Genomic DNA, 19,927 nt, shown 5'->3' on the forward strand with positions numbered 1-19,927 from the left:
GTGTGTGTGTGTGTGTGTGTGTGTGTGTGTGCGCGTGTGTGTGTGTGTGTGTGTGTGTGTGTGTGTGTGTGTGTGTCCCCTGCTGTGTTTTATAGAGTGAGAAGAAGCAGCAGTAAACTCTTTCCATTGGAACAAACCCACTGCCTCACTGCAGTCACACACACACACACACACACACACACACACACACACACACACACACACACACACACACACACACACACACACACACACACACACACACACACACACACACACACAGACGATCTGGATCCAGGGGTAATACAAAATGACATGACATTGTGCGGAAAGAATGACGTCTATAGATTCCAGGCAAATCAAATTATTACACATGCACTTTCTCCAAGGACAATTTAGTGTAATTTGACCATCGTATTTGGGTCAGCCTGCTATTACATCCTGCAAGTCAGAATCTTCTTGCCACAAAAAAGCTGTAGTTGATCCAACATAATGTCAACTAAATCAAGAGGATTACCCTGAACCAAATTCTATGCATCTTCTTGCAGATGAGAAGTTGTAGGGCCAGATGATAGACTGGTACAGAGTAAGTACTGTACCCTGAAAAGACAGGTACTAAACCTGAAAGTTGCAAACTGACTTACAAATACAGAAACATCACCGCCGAGTCTGAGAGAAGGGTGTGGATGGAGGAGGGCCAGTACTTACCGATGCCCTGTGCTGTGACAGTAAGAGCCAGCTGGTGCAGTAGCAGAGACAGCACCGCCGCGCCGGCCCACAGACCCGTCATCAGAGCTTCAGAACGGGACACAGTTCAGAAAGAAACTTTGCAGAATATCCACTGATCCCCTGTTCCTGAAAGAACAGCTAAATGTCCCTGTGGAGGATCAATGAAACTAAGCACCTATCTTAAAACATGTGGATGATGGTCAGCCTCAACGTCCAGATGTCGAAGCAAAATCCCAGTTGAGGTGAGATGATTTTGTGGCCAAGGGCTTTTAAAGCAGAGGGGCGTGTCCTCGTAGGAAGAGTGGCACGGTGCTGCTGGGTATTTGAATAAGTAGGGGGAGGGAGGGGGGAGTCTTCCCTCGCTGCTGTCCTTTGGTTAAATGAGTCATTACAGTGGTGGGTGTAATGTAATACTGCTTCAGGGAGTAGAAGTTGAAGTGATGTATAAGTGCTACTACATTCTATAATAGTGATTCTCAAACTGTTGCATGTCAAGGACCCTAATTTAGCCCACATCAGATGCACGGTTGCAACACTAGAGGGAATACGTCTGTAACTTTCTGTTGGTGGAAATGCACATTTTATACACCTGGTCAAACTCAGTCAGGAGGACACGTCAGTCAGTTGAGTAATGTCACTGTTTATTTAGTTACATGAATCAAGATGAGTAACAGAAAAAAAAACAGACAGACCTTTCACCTCTGCTGCCTTTTCCTTAAGTGTCCTGGGCACGCTGGCGCAGTGGTAGCAAGAAGGTCCTGGGTTCGATTCCCGCCTGGGATGCTGAGGGTGTGTCCCCAAAGCATTCCCGTGTCCTCAGTGCCTACTGCCCAGGTGGGGTCATCAAAAAGGGTCTTTCTGTGTGGAGTATGCATGTTCTCCCCGTGCTCCCCTGGGGTTCCCTCCAGATAGGAACCCCAAACTAAATAAAAAACGTGCCCAAAAAGTGTCCTGTACTGAGTGCGGCCCATGCATAGAATTTTGCTATATAGGCCTATTTGTCACAGATGTAAATATTTGATTCATTAAAGATAATTGGTGGTTCTGATGGCTCAAGAAAAAGCTTTTTGTCCACAAGTCATTTTGTGTATGAGTCAGTGTATTTTGGAAACTCATACAATATAGCGAGAATTTACCTGGTGTTCTAAATTCGTTTGTCTATTAATCTTCAGGTAGAGAAGAGCGGAAAACCTGATTCCAGCTGGCTTCTTCCCCTCAAATAGGCTATAAGGCTATACGTTTGAGAAAAAACAGTTTCATGAACATGGATTAGATCTAGTCCGAGGCCATCTTCAATTTTTATTCTATTTATTTTAACTTCAATTACATGCCTCTGCAAACTTTTAACCCATCTGTGTGTAGCTATAGCCTATAATTGGGAGATGAGGAAGAGGGAGGTCCAGACGTGGGACAGTTTTTAACCCTGGAACCATTTCATATTGGATGTCTGTTACTTGTCTTATTAGAGCTTCCTTTACTAACCACAAGAACATGGCAAAATCTCAGCCTCCGGCCTGAGCCAAAGAGAGACATTTAGGGTCCCTCAGTGCATTCTTATCACTGTGTCTGGCTGTCCAGCCTCTGACCCAAACACCTGGCACTCGTCAGCTACCCTACCGTCAGCTCCCGAGCCGGACAGACTGGACAGATTAGTCACATTTACACTGGAAATATCAGAGGAACGTATACAACTGTTGATGGAAATAAATGAAATGTGCCACCATGCCATGACGTCACAATGCCTATGACATCATCAGTGCCTATGACATCATCAGTGATGTCATAAGATGATTTTGGTCAATAATGATGTCACTGAAGACATCACTGATGATGTCACATCAGTCTCTCCCCAGACTCAAATATTAAGTTGAATCGCTGTGCTCCGCATACTACATATGAGAGAGAGCTCTGCAGCATGCAGTAACGTAGTGTATCAGCGTAAGAACTCTCATGGGTCTGGCGTCGAGACTACATCACTGATGACATCACACTCTTGTGATGTCACAATGCCTATGACATCATCAGTGGGACAAACATTGAAGGAGACAGACAAACACAAGACATTGCCCACTTGCTCCCTTATATAGATATAGATAGATGTATGTATACTGTGTGTGTGTGTGTGTGTGTGTGTGTGAGAGAGAGAGAGAGAGAGAGAGAGAGAGAGAGAGAGAGAGAGAGAGAGAGAGAGAGAGAGAGAGAGAGAGAGAGAGAGAGAGAGAGAGAGAGAGAGAGAGAGAGAGAGAGATTTTTTACCTTTTCAGTCTCGATATGAATGACAGGTTCCTCGTGACGTCACCCACTTCTTCCATGAAACCAAACATGGCGACTCCCATGGAGCTGAGATGCTGGGGAGGCGACTGGGGTTTGCCTTCTGTCCACACTGAGTCTCTCGTAGTTCTGGTAACTTTATGTGCAGTTTGTAAATAAAATAAAATACTGTGATTATATTCAGAGCTGCTTTTGAGACGACAGTTTTCTCATCCGACTTTGAACTGCGTCTTCTGTGTCTTTCTCTGGTTAGCTTCCATGCTACCATTGTACTTGATCGATAGCGGGCGAAGACGGAAAACAGAGCGTAATAGTTGAATTTCCTTGTTTTGTCTAGCCGCAAAACATCTTAACACTAACGTACAGCTGTGCTGGCTGCATGCTCTGTTATTCATGTGATGCTGCTTGTCAGATGTCAATCTCATTGCTAACAAATTAATCAGGCTTCAAGGTCAGTTTGTTTTAGTAAGTTGGTTTTCCCCTATTTTCCTGTGGCGTAACTATAACTAGTGACGATGGCAAAGCTAGCTTATTCGAAAATGAATGTCGTATTAGCTTGCTAGCTGTTTATCATTGGCTTGTTGTGACTCTGGAAATTAAATAACCCATGCAATTGCAGCTCTGCCCACAAGGTGACACTGACACATTTTTCTGCCAGGATGACAAGCAAGCTGCATTCTTATAAGCATTATTCTTCAGTGAACTGCTTTGCTTAAGCACATCTGCATTACTATTCTGTGTCGTTTTGCTGCCTACAGTCTATTTCACTCCTCTGTTCAGTATTTTACTTAGTTGTTCTCAATCTTTAGATTAAACTTCCTCATATCAACAGTGTAATCATAGTGGCTCCTTGTGCCAACTCTGCATTTAGAGCTAGTGGTTAGAGCCAGCCAGAACCCAATTCCTCACGGTACTTGGCAATCATTCAGCTGATAGATATCATATACTGAAGTGCCCAAACACCACCTATAAGATAGCCTGTTTTGTATACGATTTTTAATGCTACAGTATTTGGATTTAGCAGCACTACAAGTTTTTGGCCGGTGTTGATGTTTACCCATAACAAAATGTGTTTTGCTACAAGGCAAAAAGACATAAGGTTACATCAGTTCCTACATCATGTGGGAGCCTTGTCCTAGATCTAGAATCTAGATATAACTGTGAGCTGCTGTCTCTTTTTCTTGTCTTTCCTAATTGATGGGTTTTCTTCCAGACATATGTCAAGTTCTCTGGGGCAAAGGTCACAGTTTCTCCTATAGACTGGACATGGAGAACCTTAACAGGTGGGCTGCTGCAGCTTTACATGCATGTGAGTGGGATATGAAATGGGGTGATTCGTGAATGACAGGATCTATAGGTTATTTCTATCTAGTGAACAAGTTACAAGATGTTAACCGCATGCTTTGCAGATGTCACCCTACTTAAATAACATCTTCATCCCACAGCCTAACATGCATAACATGTCAAATATGATCTCTGTCTGTCCTGTAGCGACTGTTCCAGAGTTGGTGTGTGGAGACTCGACAGTAACGGAACCAACACAGATTCTCAACTTCCTGAGGAAACGGGTAAGAGATCGGATCAGTGCCAAGTCTGCTCACTACTCATCGTATCAGCAGAGCCAGTAGATCTACAGGAACTTGTGTTGTATTTTCTCAGAGATTTAATGCAGATTACGAGCTGACAGCCAGAGAAGGAGCAGACACCATGGCTTACATCGCTCTGCTGGAGGAGAAACTACGACCAGCTCTGGTAACGAGATCGCCCTCCTGCTCTTTCCCTGACAGATGCGTCTGTGTATTCTGGGGTTCATACAGTGTCCTTAAAGTGCTTAAAGTCCTTGAATTTAAATGTCCGATCTTGTGTAAAACAAGATTTCTTAGCTTATAAAGGACTTGGGCGTGCTATATAAACATCATGGAAGTCTCAATGGTCCCCAGATAAAAGTAGCCACAGTAGCCATGTAAGGAATAAGTGCCTCTAAACGAGACGTTTTGACTTCTGTGATTTTATGACATCACAAATTAACACAACTTTAATTTGCCCACTTACAGCGCTGCCCCGCCAACTGAGTGTGGAAGACCAAACCTTGTTGTCTGTAGCGTAGCTGTGTAGAGTGAAAAAAATTACAGAAAACATAAACAATCAAGTGCACCAAAGATGGATCTATCCCAACAGATCATGTTATCATCTTATCAAAACAGAGCATAGTTAATGAGGGGAGAGACAGAGCACATAGAGAAGTCCCACAGAGACTGGATTTGAGGGGTGTTTTTGCAACAGAATTCATACCCTTGTTTTAAAGATGAGACATGTTTTATCCAGTTAAAAATAGCATGATGTGGGACCTTTCACTTTTCAAAATGTAAGTACATTTCCGTCACTTCCGTAACTGGAAAGTTAGGGAAGTGCTTCAATTAGATTTAAATAAAAACAAAAAAATGTTTGCAGTGTTTGGCAGAATGCAAGTCAAAACATAGAAAAGAAGACCAATGTAATCTGGTAAAGGCAACTTAAAAGCATGTGAACCTGTTATAAGAAATGCAGTAAGGTTTAGGGAAATGTTTCCTTATGAACAGAAAAATTGTGCTGGAAAAAGTCCTTGAATTAGAATAATCTTGTCTGTATGAACCCTGCTATTATCAATGTTAATGGTGTGCCTCCTGCGTCTCACAGTTGCATACGTTCTGGGTGGATGCAGAAAACTATGCCAATCTGACGCGGCCGTGGTTTGCTTCGCGTTCGCCGTTCCCTCTCAACTTTGTGGTCCCTAGTCGCCACGCCAGCACCGCGCTCTCACGGATCCTGCTGACCAAAGGAGAGTCGCCGCTAAACAGAATCACTGAGGTGGAAGGAAAGGTAAGCGCTGATCTGACTTGGCGCTCACATTGTGCACTGTGTGTCTGCGTTGTGTGTGCCAAGTTCACTCTTTTACTACTGCGATTCTTTCTTCAGATCTACAGTGACGCTAAAGAGTGCCTGAACCTCCTCTCCTACAGACTGGGAACAGCAAACTACTTTTTTGGCAACTCGTAAGTTCTTTCAGATCTGCTGTAAATGTTCAGTTGACCCTTTCATACTTACCCTATAATAAAATTGGCAACGTGACATTTTCGACCGACACCCATACCGGGCAGGGACCGAAGGCCCGGGCTGACCAGTACAACACCGATACCGGGGGCTGAAGGCCTGAGCCGACCGATACAACACAACACAACACACACACACACACACACGCACACACACTGGAGGTCCTTAAAGGGGCTCCAGGGGTCCTTGAGGTGGTCCAGGGGGCGTTGAACAGTTACCACTACCGGGACAGATTTCAAGGCTGCGTACTAATCTAGTATTTCATAATGGGCCTATGTTTGATTGTCTGTGCATGTGAATCTGTATTTGTCAGGGTAAAATCCTTAAAAGTTAACAGATCTCACTAGTATAATAAGGTGGAGGGGTGAACTTCAGCACAACGCACAGTTGAGCGCGAAGCGCTGGGAGAATGCTCAACCGCGAGAAGCTATAAATGAGCGTGCAAAGCGTGCAATATTTCTAGTTCATCAAATATGTCTCAGGACCTCGCTTTCCTCTAGGCTCAACACTTCACATCTGATGGAAACCCTGTGATGGATATTTGTTTTGATATAGCAGCAGATTTAAAATGGATTAAATCACCATGATGTCTCGACTTCAAGATCATGAGTGTATAATTAGGCCTGTATGATGTCCAATTTTGTCCAGTGCCATGTGTTACCCCAGCAAATGCCAAATTTGAGTCCTTGGATTTCACCAAACAATTTGCTGTCCAAGTGAGTGTGGGAAGCCAAGCCACCCTGATGCATCCTGTGTCTGTTCCTAGGCCGGCCAGCCTGGATGCCTTTGTGTTTGGTTTTGTGGCTCCGCTCCACAAAGCCGGCCTGCCCAGCAGCGCTCTGCAGACCCACCTCAGGCAGCTGGCTAACCTCACAAGCTTCTGTGACAACATCCTGGCAGTCCACTTCAGCTCCAGCCATCCTGGTGAGGCTAGCTGCACACGTCTGAACTGCTGTCAGCCTGGAGGCTTTACCTTTGTGACTTCTCATGTGCAGCACACACAAAGATGAAGGAGACATTTTGCTTTTGCGAGCGTCCAAAGCTGAACTAACATCTTCAGTGTTTTCCTTTCTCTTACCTCATCAGATAAAATAGCCTTTTCTCTCTCTGCATGTCTGTTCTTTATCGTTATCTATCTGCTTTTTCTATTGCTCAATGACCTAACTGCTTTCCTTTCTTCTCTGTGGGTGTCCCCTTACTTGCTCTGTCTCCAGGTTCTCCACCACCTGTTCAGGAAACGGTCGATGCAAACCTCCAGAAACTAACGCAACTTGTAAACAAAGAGTCCAACTTGATAGAGAAGGTGCTTCTGCTTCATATGTTTCCTTCTTTGCATGGGTGTATGGTCGCTTTTGGCAGGTACAGGGTCTCTGTTCTACAAATAGTAGCTATGTTGGTGTCCGTTACTGAATTATTGTTCATAATATGTGTGTGTGTGTGTGTGTGTGCAGCAAGTAAGTTGTATGTGTTGTGCTGCAGATGGATGACAACCTTCGCAGCAGCCCTCAGCACAAACCCCACAGACCAGACCCCAAACCCTGTCTGGCCAGTGAGAAGAGCTCCACCCCTGCCTAACCCTTGACCCTTCAACTCTGACCTCCGCGTCCAGCCTCAGGAATGGAGAAGGAACGCCCTGTGGCTGAAAGACGCTGCGCTGTTCTGAATCTGACTCGAACAAATACCTGAGACAAATGTCCTGAAATCATAATTAGTGGAAGTGGGGCTTCTGGGTAGTGTAGGCGATAAAAGCACTCGCCTACCACCGCGGAGACCCGGTTTCAATTCCCGGTAGCGGTACCTCTGGCTTGGTCAGAGACAGTTGGCCGTGTCGCGGGTGGGAAGCCGATGGGGTATGTGTCCTGGTCGCTGCACTAGTGCCTCTGGTCGGTCTGTTTGGGGGGGGAGGGGATCTGTGGGGGATCCTCCCACGTGCTACGTCCTGCCGTTGAACCTCCTCGCCGTCAGGCGTAAAGAAGCTGCTGCTGACTGCACATGTATCGGAGGAAGCATGTGGTAGTCTACAACTCTCCTCAGATCGGCAGAGGGGGTGGAGCAACGACTGGGACATCAGGCGAAATTGGCCAAGTACAAATGAAAACCCAGAAAAACTTTAAACAAATAATAATAATTAGTGGAAGTTTGGATGTATAAATATAAAGGGAACCCTTTCAAGTTGTACCAGTCAGATATAATGATGATAGATTTCAAAGATGTGAGTCTGAAGGGAAAGTGCATGTGCAAGGTTTTTGAAAAGGTTGAGCGCATGAACGTGGAATGCTGTGAAGTGGTGCTTGACGGGAAAGCCTCAAAGTTTAAGGGAAAGGCAAAGGAAATGAAAAGTCCAGCAGGGGAAATGAGTGGGACCATTATCACGCTCAATGGACCTTTTATTTTCCCCTTAACCCCTCCCTGCTTTTTTCCTTTAAGGGACTAATATATGTTTGAATTTTATGTTTCAAACGGTTAACATTTTGCTGCACCATAGGAAACTCCTATGTATTATGATAACATCCTCACCTGTGTGACGAGGATGCTATTAAAATGAATGGGTTAAGGACAATAAAGCAGACCCATATAGGGCTAGAGCACCTTATGGCTTAATTTGTAATTTAGCATCATATTTATCGACTGTAGCTAGTGCCAGTTGGTAAATCTGTTAATAATCTTTCTCATCGATAAGGATTTCAAAGCCTGTAGCTCCCTACATCCTTCCTACCATCCATTGTACAAAGGTTCTAGAGCATTCTAATAACATTCAAATGAGTATAATGTACATTATTTATGCCATTATGTCTTTAGGAATAACCAATGACTAATTCCCTCCTTGGGGAGTCACTCAGTTTTTCAGAAGATTTTGTATATACTTTGATGATTAGTTTAAAGAGAATGCATCAATGCACTTCACGTAATGTTTTCTCTAATGGGGTTGTTCAGCTTCTTCACAGTCTTTGCTTGATACATTGAGGTCATGGGCGGAGCGTACACACTGTATTGATTTGACTCACACAACATATTTGGGACTAACCAGTGTTGGGGCTGCTATTTAATAGACCAACAGTCAGAAGTGTATTATTAGCACTGAATTTTGTTCAGCAAGAAATGCTTTATCAGTAACAATCCAGTCATGTGTTGTCGCCATGTTTGTTTTTTCACAGTGTGAAATCATTTTTGTAAAACATTTATTTTGTTTGTCTGCTGTGTTTTGATTTGCTGTGCCTGTTGAACAGTCGCCTTGTACAAAGTGAACAGTCCATTCTGTTTGGGAATGGCTCATCAGCTGCCTTTTATACGCTTCGTTCTTAGTCTGGTTCTCTAGTGTGGAAATAGGACTGTGAAATGAAGTGCTACACCTACGTCATGTTCCCCAATATCCCCACAGCTCGTACATTATTGGACAGTGTCTACCCCATGTGATTACTCTCATGATTTTCTTTTTTTTTTTCTTTTTTTTGGCATTTGTTTTCTGTTTTCCTGCTCGTTTTGCCCTCAGTCTGGAAGTAATAATACTTACATTTAAAGATACTGGGACTAAACGCAAAGTCACCACATGGATACATTCCCTTTAAAGCAGCAACATTTTTATTGCAGGATAAAGTGTAAAGCACCGTATCCTGCAACAAACATTTTGCTGACAGTCACAACACAGTGTGGGTATGCTGTGCCTTCATGACTGCCCATAGCTTCATCCAGCTCTCTTACTCCATACTCTATATACAATACTACATCAGTTTGATATGTTGTCAAAAATAATCTGCCTTTTCCTTTGCTGCTCATACTCTCAATGTTGTTAACAACTAGTTTCATATCATTGCAATACAAATATGATAATCCAACCGCACACACTGTCTTTTGCAATTTGTGCCCCCCCCCCTTTTATTTAATTCGATTTTTTTTATGGATGAATAATCCTCCATCCTCTACTCAAGCCAGAGGTGCTGTTGTGCGAGTTGCTTTTCCAGTAAAAGTTACAGAAGATTTCACCCATGCCAGCCATGCCTGTCTGATTGTGTGATAGGTTGTTTAGAGGCTTGGAGGATAGAGTGCTCTTTGTTTGCTTCTGGCCTCAGACATGGAAAATACGAGCAAATAAGCCAAGAGGAAATCAGGCAAACCTGACACCAGATATTGTCCAAGTCATCTGCCATGTGCGGCACAGACTCCTGCTGAGGCTCTGCTTGGCTGTGTTTAGTATGTGTAGCAGGGAAGTAAACAGCACAGCATTAGGATCTGTTGTTAATTCTCTATACTTTCAAACATATCTTCAACATTTGCATCTTTTCAATAGCTGTGTTTTTGCAGCACAATGTCCACACCATTCCTGCTACAGAACAGAAATAGGTTAGAAAAACATGGTGATGATGGAGTGAAGTTGGTTCTTAACTTCAGCTGTAATTGGAACAAAGCTTTGTTACCTTTTTGTTTGACTTTGCCTTTATTGGATGGGACAGTAGTTTGACAGGAAAGGTATAGGGAGAGAGGGGATGGGTCAGATTGGAACCCGAGCCGACCACAGAAAGGTTGTGGTATCTACTCTACCAGGTGAGCCACCGGGGGCGCCCCGCTTTGTTAACATATGCCCCTGGTTCACAAAGTGAGGCTGTCCCCTTTTACAAAGAGCTTTCCCTCCAGTTTGCAGATGAGCAGCAGCCATGTAGCCTACTGCTGCAGTCCAACAGCTGTTCTCTGGTCATCTGCATGTGCGCCTGGCGCCTGCTCTCCTCTCTTTCACTCAGTCGGTCTCTCCCACTGTGCTTACCAGAAACAAAGTAAGGTGTGATAAATTAAATGCTGGGAAAGAGGTGTGAGTACCTGGAAAATCGTCATGTAATAATCATGGGAGGAAATGGATGTGTCCTCTGGAAAACCACATTGCATTATCATGAGGGTGTAAGGCATAAAAAGCATCAGTAGTCTGAGTGGATAATGGATTTTGCAGAAAGGGATGGGTTAAGCAGCAGCTGTTAGAATAACATTAACATGGAAAGAAAGAAATGGTTTTGTCCAGCTGATTGAGGCCCTGAGGATATCATAAAGGAGACTAAACCCACCTAAATCAATTTGCCCACATTTATTTATTTTATTTATATCATAATAAGTTGGCTAGTGTCAAGCTGCTATAGGCCTAAGTTATGTGAAGATAGGGTATTTTGAGGAAAAAACACATGGTTTCTGAAAATATAATAATTTTTGTTTATATTGTGGTTGATTAGTTTATGGCGATCACTGACTGGAGGTTAGAGTTTGTCATCTTTTTCATTTACCAATGCATTACTGTCAGACTTGTGAAACATCATCAGTATAAATGGGAGCTAGGGCTCTGTCTGGGCTCTGTCTGTTTCTCTGTCTGTCTGACATCATCAGTGATGTCATAAGTGATGATGTCACCAGTCTGAGGGTCACAGGAGAGACTGAGGAGGCTCATGAGAGAGATTGAGGGAGAGAGAGGAGAGGAGGAGAGGGAGGGAGGGAGAGAGAGGGGGGAGAGAGACTGAGGGAGACGCGCGCCAATAGGGCAGGCAAGGCCACACAGCAGCCGAGCCGCGAATGCGAGCTGCAGGATGGGCGAGGCCGCGCAGCGGACGAGGTAGCGAGCCCGTGCAGCGGGCGAACCTAGGAATCGCATGAAATGCCTAGTACAATATAATAGCATAATTATGTCTGTTATTTCCAAACCATTTTCACTCCCCTTACCTTCAGGTACAGGTCTGCTATGAGCTGTCCTGTTCCCATACAGTTTGAAAGCATGAAACACTTGGGTTTGACCACAATATAGACTTGGAAGTGGGACAGAGAGTTAGGTTAATGTTAGGATGATTTGAGAAACCCAGCAAATATTACAGCTGATGGAGTATTGAAGCCCTCTAGTGGTGAATATACAGTATGTTTGGAAGTGGTTTGAAAGCTAATGAACTGAGCAAAATGCTGAGGAACCAAAACAAACAGCAGTTTAATCAGTCCAGTTGTGCAAATAGAAAAATAACAATTTTCTTTCAACTCAAACGTGAAAATCAGTTTACAAGACAGGGCCATGAGTCACACGTAATGAAAACATAGAATTGATCACATCTGTTTACAAAGGTTATTTACACAGGACAGTCACCTATTCACAATGTGAAATAGAGCTCAAAAAGTGCTACAGTATATTTATGGAGCCATATAAAATGAAATATCTAAACTTTGGGATGACGAAAGACTTCATATAGTCTCAGTCCAGATTGTAATGATATCTATCTATCTATCTATCTATCTACTGTATCTATCTATCTATCTATCTATCTATCTATCTATCTATCTATCTATCTATCTATCTATCTATCTATCTATCTACATATATATCAGGGTCAAGGGGCTGCAGACACAGGAGACAACTAGAAACACATTTTTCATTGAACAGAGCCCTGTACTACGAAACTAGTTTAACAGATCCGCGATAAGTCCCTTTGATCTGGTTTGACTGAACAGGATCAAAGCTATCTAGTTAACTGATACTACGACGCTGGTTTTTTACTAGGTAAGTGGACCTGGGATCTGCCTGTGCACGCGCACGTTTTTCGCTCGTGCACAGGCGCGCGTCCACGCGAAAGAGGTGCGCTGGCCAATCACATTATGAACAGCTGAGTTGATCCACGCCCACACCCATTTCCTCGTTCCATGAAAGCGCAGTGCATGATCAGAGTTTTAGCGGATATTTAATGTATCCGCGATTTAATGTCAGAATGAAAATCCGCGTTGGATAGTCTGCTGAAGGGCTGTCTAAAGCAGCAGCTTGTATTCACATCAGTCATTTGATTTAGGCTACTTTGATCAGCGATTTCTGTCTGATACAGCTGCATACATTGATACAGCAGTCTCAGTCTATACATTTCCACAATCTGTAAGCCTATTTAGACCATAGATTTAGAAACGCATGCTCAATCAATAATGATCTCTATCACTCATGTGTGTGGTTGCACTGATCGAATAATTCATATATAAAATAGCCTAGTATAAAGCCTAATAGCCTACTATAAAAGAGAAAACTGCTGAACTGAATTGAGACGATGCGGGCATATTATCATTGATAAAAAACTAGCCTATTTTTGCTCATATATTGGCATACAGCCTACAGGACACAGTTCCAGCTGAAAGATGCAAGAATAGCCTGCATATTTAGTATTGGGGCTATCCATATTTATCCCATATCTATATTATATGTATAGGCTTTTCTGGCATGTAGGAGAATATCACCCTCACTCCATTTGAGGGTCCATTCATGATATGCGCCGCGGTGATTAATAGTGATCATATTTCTCCACGCATCGTTGAGCTGTTAAGACATAAAGTGGTAAGTAGGCTTAATTTAATTATGTAGCCTACAGAGCCACAAATGTTTTTCTTGTTATATTCTCAGTTGACTGCAATCTATTTTTCATATGGCGATCTTATATGAACGGTGAGTGACTCCAGAGAGCCGATTATATGGGTCTGTCATGGATTTTGATCTTATCCTCTGAAGCTAACCTGGTCGCGACCAGGTTAGCTTTGCAGCGTCAGTTGCCATGGTGATTGAAAGTTAACTTGCTTTGTAGTACGGCTAAACCAGGTTTAAACTCAAACTTACTCGGATAAGGCATTAAACTAGCTTCGTAGTACAGGCTACAGCAGACTAAACTAACACCATCACATTATGGACAAAAACATCATAAAAACATTTCACTTTGACCTTGACAAACAGACAAGACTGTCATCTACTAAGAGATTCCAAGGCACTCAAACTCAGTCCAGTCACATTTCATTTGGATTGTTTCTGGTTTTCATATTTACAAGACCTTCCTGTTTCTGTTACCGTAAGAATTAAATGTTCAATGAATTCAGTAAAAAACACATAGGATCTTAAATGGTGCTGTGTAGCCTACAATGATAAAGCTAATCGATCTTCTCTATTTCCTCATTGAAAAGACAACAAAGGGCGTCTGGGTAGAGGTAAAAACACTCGCCTACCACCATGGAGGCCCAGGTTCAATTAACGGTAGCAGTAGTACTTCCGGCTTGGTCAGACACAATTGGCCATGTCTGCGGGTGGGAAGCCGGTGGCGTATGTATGAGTCCTGGTCACTGCACTAGTGCCTCCTCTGGTCGGTCAGGGTGCCTGTTCAGGGGAGGGGGGGGGGGGGGGGGGGGGGGGGCTGAACTGGGGGTATAGCGTAATCCTCCCACACGCTACGTCCTGCCAGTGAAACTCCTCTGTGTCAGGTGAAAAGAAGCGGCTGGTGACTGCACATGTATCAGAGGAAGCATGTGCTAGTCTATGGCTCTCCCCAGATTGGCGGTGGGGGTGGAGCAACAACCAGGACAGCAGGGGGAATTGGCCATGTATATTGGGGGAGAAAATGGGAGAAAAAGACGAAAACCTGATCAAATGAAACAGCGACAGCCCTATGAGACCTCCGATGAGGAATGGGATCCGACCTTGTCTCTTGCCTTTGCTGTGGATATGATTATGTCCTGTGTCATATCTGTTCCTGTGGATATGATTATGTCCTGTGTCATATCTGTTCATTTCAATCATTAGAAAGCACTCCAATCAACAGAAATGAAAAATGAGCTGTATACTGGGAGCTAGCTGTGCTTGGTGAACTCTGGCACCTCTGGCGCCATGCTGATCTCCAGGCTGCCTGGCATCTCCAGGCCCAGAGCAGGGTGGCACGGCTGGGTGAAGCAGTGGCTGAGGGTGCCTAAGAGCTGCCCGCTCTGGGTGTTGTAGAAGGAGAGACGGCCATGCTGGTAATCCAGGAGGGTACCAACTCGCTCTGGCATCTCCATCGCAAACACTTCAGACTGAACACCGTCATGCAGCAGCTGATACTTACAGCTGGAGGGACAGAGAGAGGGAGGGTGGAGGGTTTAGGGCAAAACGATAGGAATGATAGGAAATATAAATGGGAAAAGAATATGCTTTGTGCGTACCTGGATGGTGTAGGCATACAGCGCAAACACCACGACCTGCTGTCTTCCCCCAGTGGCCTGTTTCTGTCCACTGTCCCATCTGCCACTCCCAGCCTGTAGGCACTACTCTCTGTGACAATGGTCTCCCAGTAGTAATGTCCTCGGGCTGGCAATAACTCGCCAAAGATGGACGGGCACCTGGAAAACACACAAACACACACACACAAAAAGTCACACAGAGTACTGTAATGGCAAATTATTGATCAAGTGTGTATTGATTGATTAATTATTAAGTATGACAATTCTAAGGTGTATTTTGTGAACTGTGTTCTTCAGTCACTGCAGAAGATTGCTGTGCAGAGTTTTCCTGTGAGAACCTGTGTCTTGTTGTGACTATAGACTGGATTTGTTCAACATCAGATTAGCTACATGGCTGAATGGAAACTTACTAGGCTGAATGGAACTTTTAGACAGTAGTGGAAAATCACTGCCCTCCACGCTGGGGGGCGGGCAACATTGGTTTTAGTATATGAACTGTTGTAAACAAGGATGCGGGGCTCTTGTATTGACAAATGTAGTCAAGAGGAGACCTCCGTGCACGGAGACATGATTGTGGAAATAAAGAAAACCTCCTATGAACATTTAAAACGGATATCTCAATTATTGATGAATCAGCAGGACATTGCATGTGGATTTTTCCTCCACAACTTGGGGGCTCGGTCCGGGATCTCACGACTGGGATGCGGACCTCTGGCATGTCGACTGGTGATAACCTCCTGTCAAAGTTGGACCTGAAAGCTCGATTAATGCTAAGAGAGCAGGAGTCGACATGCGGAGGAATGTAGCCCAGCGCTGTGATCTGCGGAACCTGGTGAGGCAAATACACACTGAATGCAATGTTGATTGATCAGTTTTATGTCAAATTGAGTAGCTGTGAAATTTAGAATAATGTTATACAATTGGTTCTAAAAATAGACAATTGTAACTACTGTTAAAAGCTGCAGGTCTGGGGGATTGTGTAGTGGAGAACGGATGTAACTTCTGCCTGGGCAATTCTTTGCCTTTGAGGGGAGTGCGGGGTCCTGGGGATGCTCGCGTGAGATAATATTAAATAAAACTCACTATTGCCGTTATCGGATATACTCACCGCCGAGAGGGTGAGGCGTTGCGTTAGGAAAACGGATGTAACTTCTGCCTGGGAAATCTTTTGCCTTTGAGGGGAGTGCGATGTGTCCTGGGGATGCTCGCGTGAGATAATATTAGATAAAACTCACTATTGCCGTAGCTTAGAGCGCACGCGTAAGGGAGCTTACTAGAGCCGACTCATATTTGGGCAAGATTTAGAGAAGAATAAATCGGCCTGTTTGTCGACGGGCAAACAGTAAAGACGCAGGTTGAAAGGTATTACTTGGCGTCGACGTAAGTTGAAAGGTATACTTAGCGTCTAAAAACTGCAGTAAGTGGAAAAAAAAAAACACATACCCGGACCTGAGTTTTGCGAAAGGAGGTATAAAGTATATGTGGATATAATAGAAGGGATACAATTACAAAGTCAAAGCATTGGGAAAATTCTTACCATTCATTTACAGAAAAAGAGAAAAAAAAAAGAAAAGTTGTTTTCAAAAGGTCTCTTTCCTTTGAACAAAAAAAAATGAAATAAAAAAAAGGGGAGAGTGTGGGTGAAACTGAGCAGTGAGGCTCATTGAGGAAGAAAGAAAAAAAAATGAGAAAAATGAATGGGAAATGAATGGGAAATGACTGAGATATGAATGAGAAATTTCTGAATGAGAAAAATGAGAGGAAGAAAAATCACAAAGTTCACAAACTAAACTTTTTGTTGTGGGGCTAAACGTTCAAATTGAACTTTTTGTTTTGGGATGCAAGCGTTAAACAGGGGCTAAACATTCAAATTCAACTTTTTATTTTGGGGCTTAAACGTTCATATGTGTGTAGATAAGCCGGCCGGCAGGGGACAAACAGGGTTGTTTACTTTGTTATGTGGATCCACAGTTATGTTTTATTTTAACCCATACCTGCCTACAAAAGATGGTTGTTATTTTGTTTTTATTGGTAATATCATAAGGTATTGGTTTTGATTTCGCACACACAAACAAAACCACAGTTGTTTAGAGAAAGCTCACGAGGAGCTATGGGTTTGTATTTGCAGAGGGCGAAATACACACCAGGAAAGCACATTTGTCTCAAGCAGACCTACACGCCACATTTAGAGGGAAATATAGACTGTATAAAAGTTATGGTCTAGGTGGTTTTGAAGAACCACAGAAAAACAACAGCAACACATTTATGAAGGGGAAAAGAAAGTATGTCTGCCAGAAGCAATACATACGGCCATACATATCATTTATTATGTGAGGAGTTTAATCTTTCGCTAGTGTCTCTTAATGTGTCTTAAAAGGTCTCAACCTGGAAATTGACCCGTGCCTCACCACCACCATGTAGCAGACTGAGAGTCAGCGCCAGGCTCAACTACACTGAAGACCACCAGCGGTCCAGGCTCCAGCCAGACGATCAACACTCCGGGCAGGCTTCAGCCAGGGAACCGGCAGCAGCATCCGTACCAGCAGCCACTACAGCCCTGAACACCGCAGCTAGCGGCCAGCAATGGGAGAGAGTAAAATCTCTCCCTCCCGTGTAAGTGTTTCACCACACCGGTGTGACGGCTACAGAAATGCATATGAGTGGTTTGCTTGCTGTAAAAGAATATATGACTGCCGTGGAGTTTTCGATTCATAGGCTTGGCCCGGAGGTTGACGCGACCTGGACAGTTTAACAGCGGAGAGGACTCAACGAAGCGAATCAAGACGGAGCGGAGAGGGTGTGAGGCGCTGGTCAATCACAGGCGAGAGACTGACACGGCCGGAGACGCAAGCCAGTTGAGGGTGGAGGAGTTCACAGCAGAATTTTCTCCAAAGACACCAATTATGAGCAGATAAGTAATGACACACTTGAACATTTGCATGTTACAGTTGTTTGACAAACCATTGTTTTAGTAAGAGAATCACACACTGTATACATTATGTACCGTACATGCAATGCACACAGAGCAAAAGTACTTTTTTGCATTAGTACAGTATTGTTTAATAGAAGTTATGTTTTTTTTTTGGCCTGGAAAACCCTTATTGCCAAGCGAAAAGGTAAATGTTTGTGAACACACTGAGATTTCTCTTCCCCCCCGCTTCTCAGCCTGAAGCCTTGAAACCTGCAGCACCCTCCAGATAACCACAGTGCATAGCGCACACACATTTTCCCAAGAGGACTGAGAGAGAGGCAGAGACAAGTTAAAGGGTGTCTCTCTCTAAAAAATAAGAATTTAGAAAAACTGCTAAATTAATTGACACATGCGTTATATAACGCATCTGTCAAAGGGGGAAAGCAGCTTTTGTTTTGTGTCTGCTTTTTGTTTTGTTTTTAAGTTTTTGTTGTTGTGGTGTATGTGTTTTGTGTGCCTGTGTGACTGAGACAATCAGATGGACAAGCAGACTGAGACAATCAGATTGGACAATCACCATGGGACGATCTCCAATGCCAGATGCTGAGATCCAGCCCCCCCCATATCCTTCACCAGTGCAATTAGCTTAGGCTTTGCACACACACACACACATGCGTGAGCTGGACCACAGACGGTTTCCCCATGACGAATCGGATGCAGAGAGTCGTACTTGGTGTGGTTTGTGTAAAAACTGTGATCATGTGTATTAAAAAAAACCGTTGGAGGCATAGGAGACAGGGGAGTGTGAACACAGTGTGAATGAGTGATGTTTGACGGTGAAAGGTGTGTGATCGTTGAAGGCAATGTTATTGTACACCAGTTAGACAGGAGAAAGGGGACTCCAGTGTGACTGGAGAGCGGAGAGGAGGACAAAGACTTGAGACATGACTTGGACTTGTAAAATAGACTAGATTGACCATTTGCATCAAAATTGGGTCGTGGGTTCAATTTCCCAGCCTCTGAGTGGGCTGCATGCCAAAGTGCACTTGGTGTGTAGCCTATGTCTGCCAGAGGTTTGGAAATCGTCAACAATTGTAGTAAGAAACCCGAAAAAAAAGAAGAAAAAAACATTTGTAGCCTGTGAGAATGTTTTTGTATGAAATGTGAATAGCGGCTTGCTGATATGAGTGGATAGTGGAGGACGAAGTGGGAGGCGGGCCAAAACGATTTAGTGACTTCGACTACCAGGATCCAACACCAGTGAACAGGAGCCAATTACCAGAAATGTGTAAACTGTGTTTTTAAGAAGAAAAAATATGCCAAAAAGTGTGGAACAATAAAAAAGGCCATTGACCTCTGACACACTTCGTTTATGATATGAAATCTTGGGTAAATAATCATGCTTAATTTGATATTTAGCATCGCCAAGAGTTTGATTTGAGCAAATGATACATTGTAACATAAGTATGTATTAAGTATTAAGTAAGTAACCGAAATGAAGGACTTATTAATTGTGATTGTGAACACATAGGGAAATTTTAATCTATATAGATGTGTGAGATGATACATTTTTTTCTAATAAGTTAAGGATAATAGTTATGTTAGTTTTCTTAGACTGTGTTTGAACTTATAGTTTGTTATCAATAATTTATTTTTAATATTGATAATAATGATTTATTCTTATCAAAAGTGTGGAATTGTAATGGCAAATTATTGATCAAGTGTGTATTGATTGATTAATTATTAAGTATGACAATTCTAAGGTGTATTTTGTGAACTGTGTTCTTCAGTCACTGCAGAAGATTGCTGTGCAGAGTTTTCCTGTGAGAACCTGTGTCTTGTTGTGACTATAGACTGGATTTGTTCAACATCAGATTAGCTACATGGCTGAATGGAAACTTACTAGGCTGAATGGAACTTTTAGACAGTAGTGGAAAATCACTGCCCTCCACGCTGGGGGGCGGGCAACATTGGTTTTAGTAT

The 19,927-nt window shown here is 43.4% G+C and overlaps 2 protein-coding genes across 3 annotated transcripts in view; one reads left to right on the forward strand and one right to left on the reverse strand.

Moving 5' to 3' along the window:
• The window catches only part of thbs4a (thrombospondin 4a), a gene marked incomplete at its 5' end in the record, with an annotated part of 14,256 nt that extends 13,487 nt beyond the window's left edge, over nucleotides 1–769 (reverse strand). The window contains one exon of the mRNA XM_083645335.1: nucleotides 688–769. Coding sequence (XP_083501461.1) covers nucleotides 688–769 — 82 coding nt within the window. The remainder of the gene's footprint in view (nucleotides 1–687) is intronic.
• A 2,249-nt stretch (nucleotides 770–3,018) lies between these two features.
• Nucleotides 3,019–9,896, forward strand: mtx3 (metaxin 3; the record flags this gene model as incomplete). Of its 2 annotated transcripts, XM_083645036.1 has the most annotated exons (9): nucleotides 3,019–3,111; nucleotides 4,193–4,262; nucleotides 4,471–4,547; nucleotides 4,639–4,731; nucleotides 5,656–5,838; nucleotides 5,935–6,011; nucleotides 6,836–6,993; nucleotides 7,284–7,372; nucleotides 7,549–9,896. In XM_083645036.1, the coding sequence occupies 9 exons, from the start codon at nucleotides 3,019–3,021 to the stop codon at nucleotides 7,642–7,644; spliced, it is 936 nt and encodes a 311-aa protein (XP_083501162.1). In that variant the 3' UTR covers nucleotides 7,645–9,896. The 2 variants fall into 2 exon arrangements, with proteins under 2 accessions (XP_083501162.1, XP_083501163.1); XM_083645037.1 differs by lacking the exon at nucleotides 7,284–7,372.
• Nucleotides 9,897–19,927: the final 10,031 nt, after the last annotated feature.

The sequence above is a fragment of the Poromitra crassiceps genome, assembly GCF_964638095.1.
Source record: "Poromitra crassiceps genome assembly, chromosome: 10".
Classification (NCBI taxonomy): Eukaryota; Metazoa; Chordata; class Actinopteri; order Beryciformes; family Melamphaidae; genus Poromitra; species Poromitra crassiceps.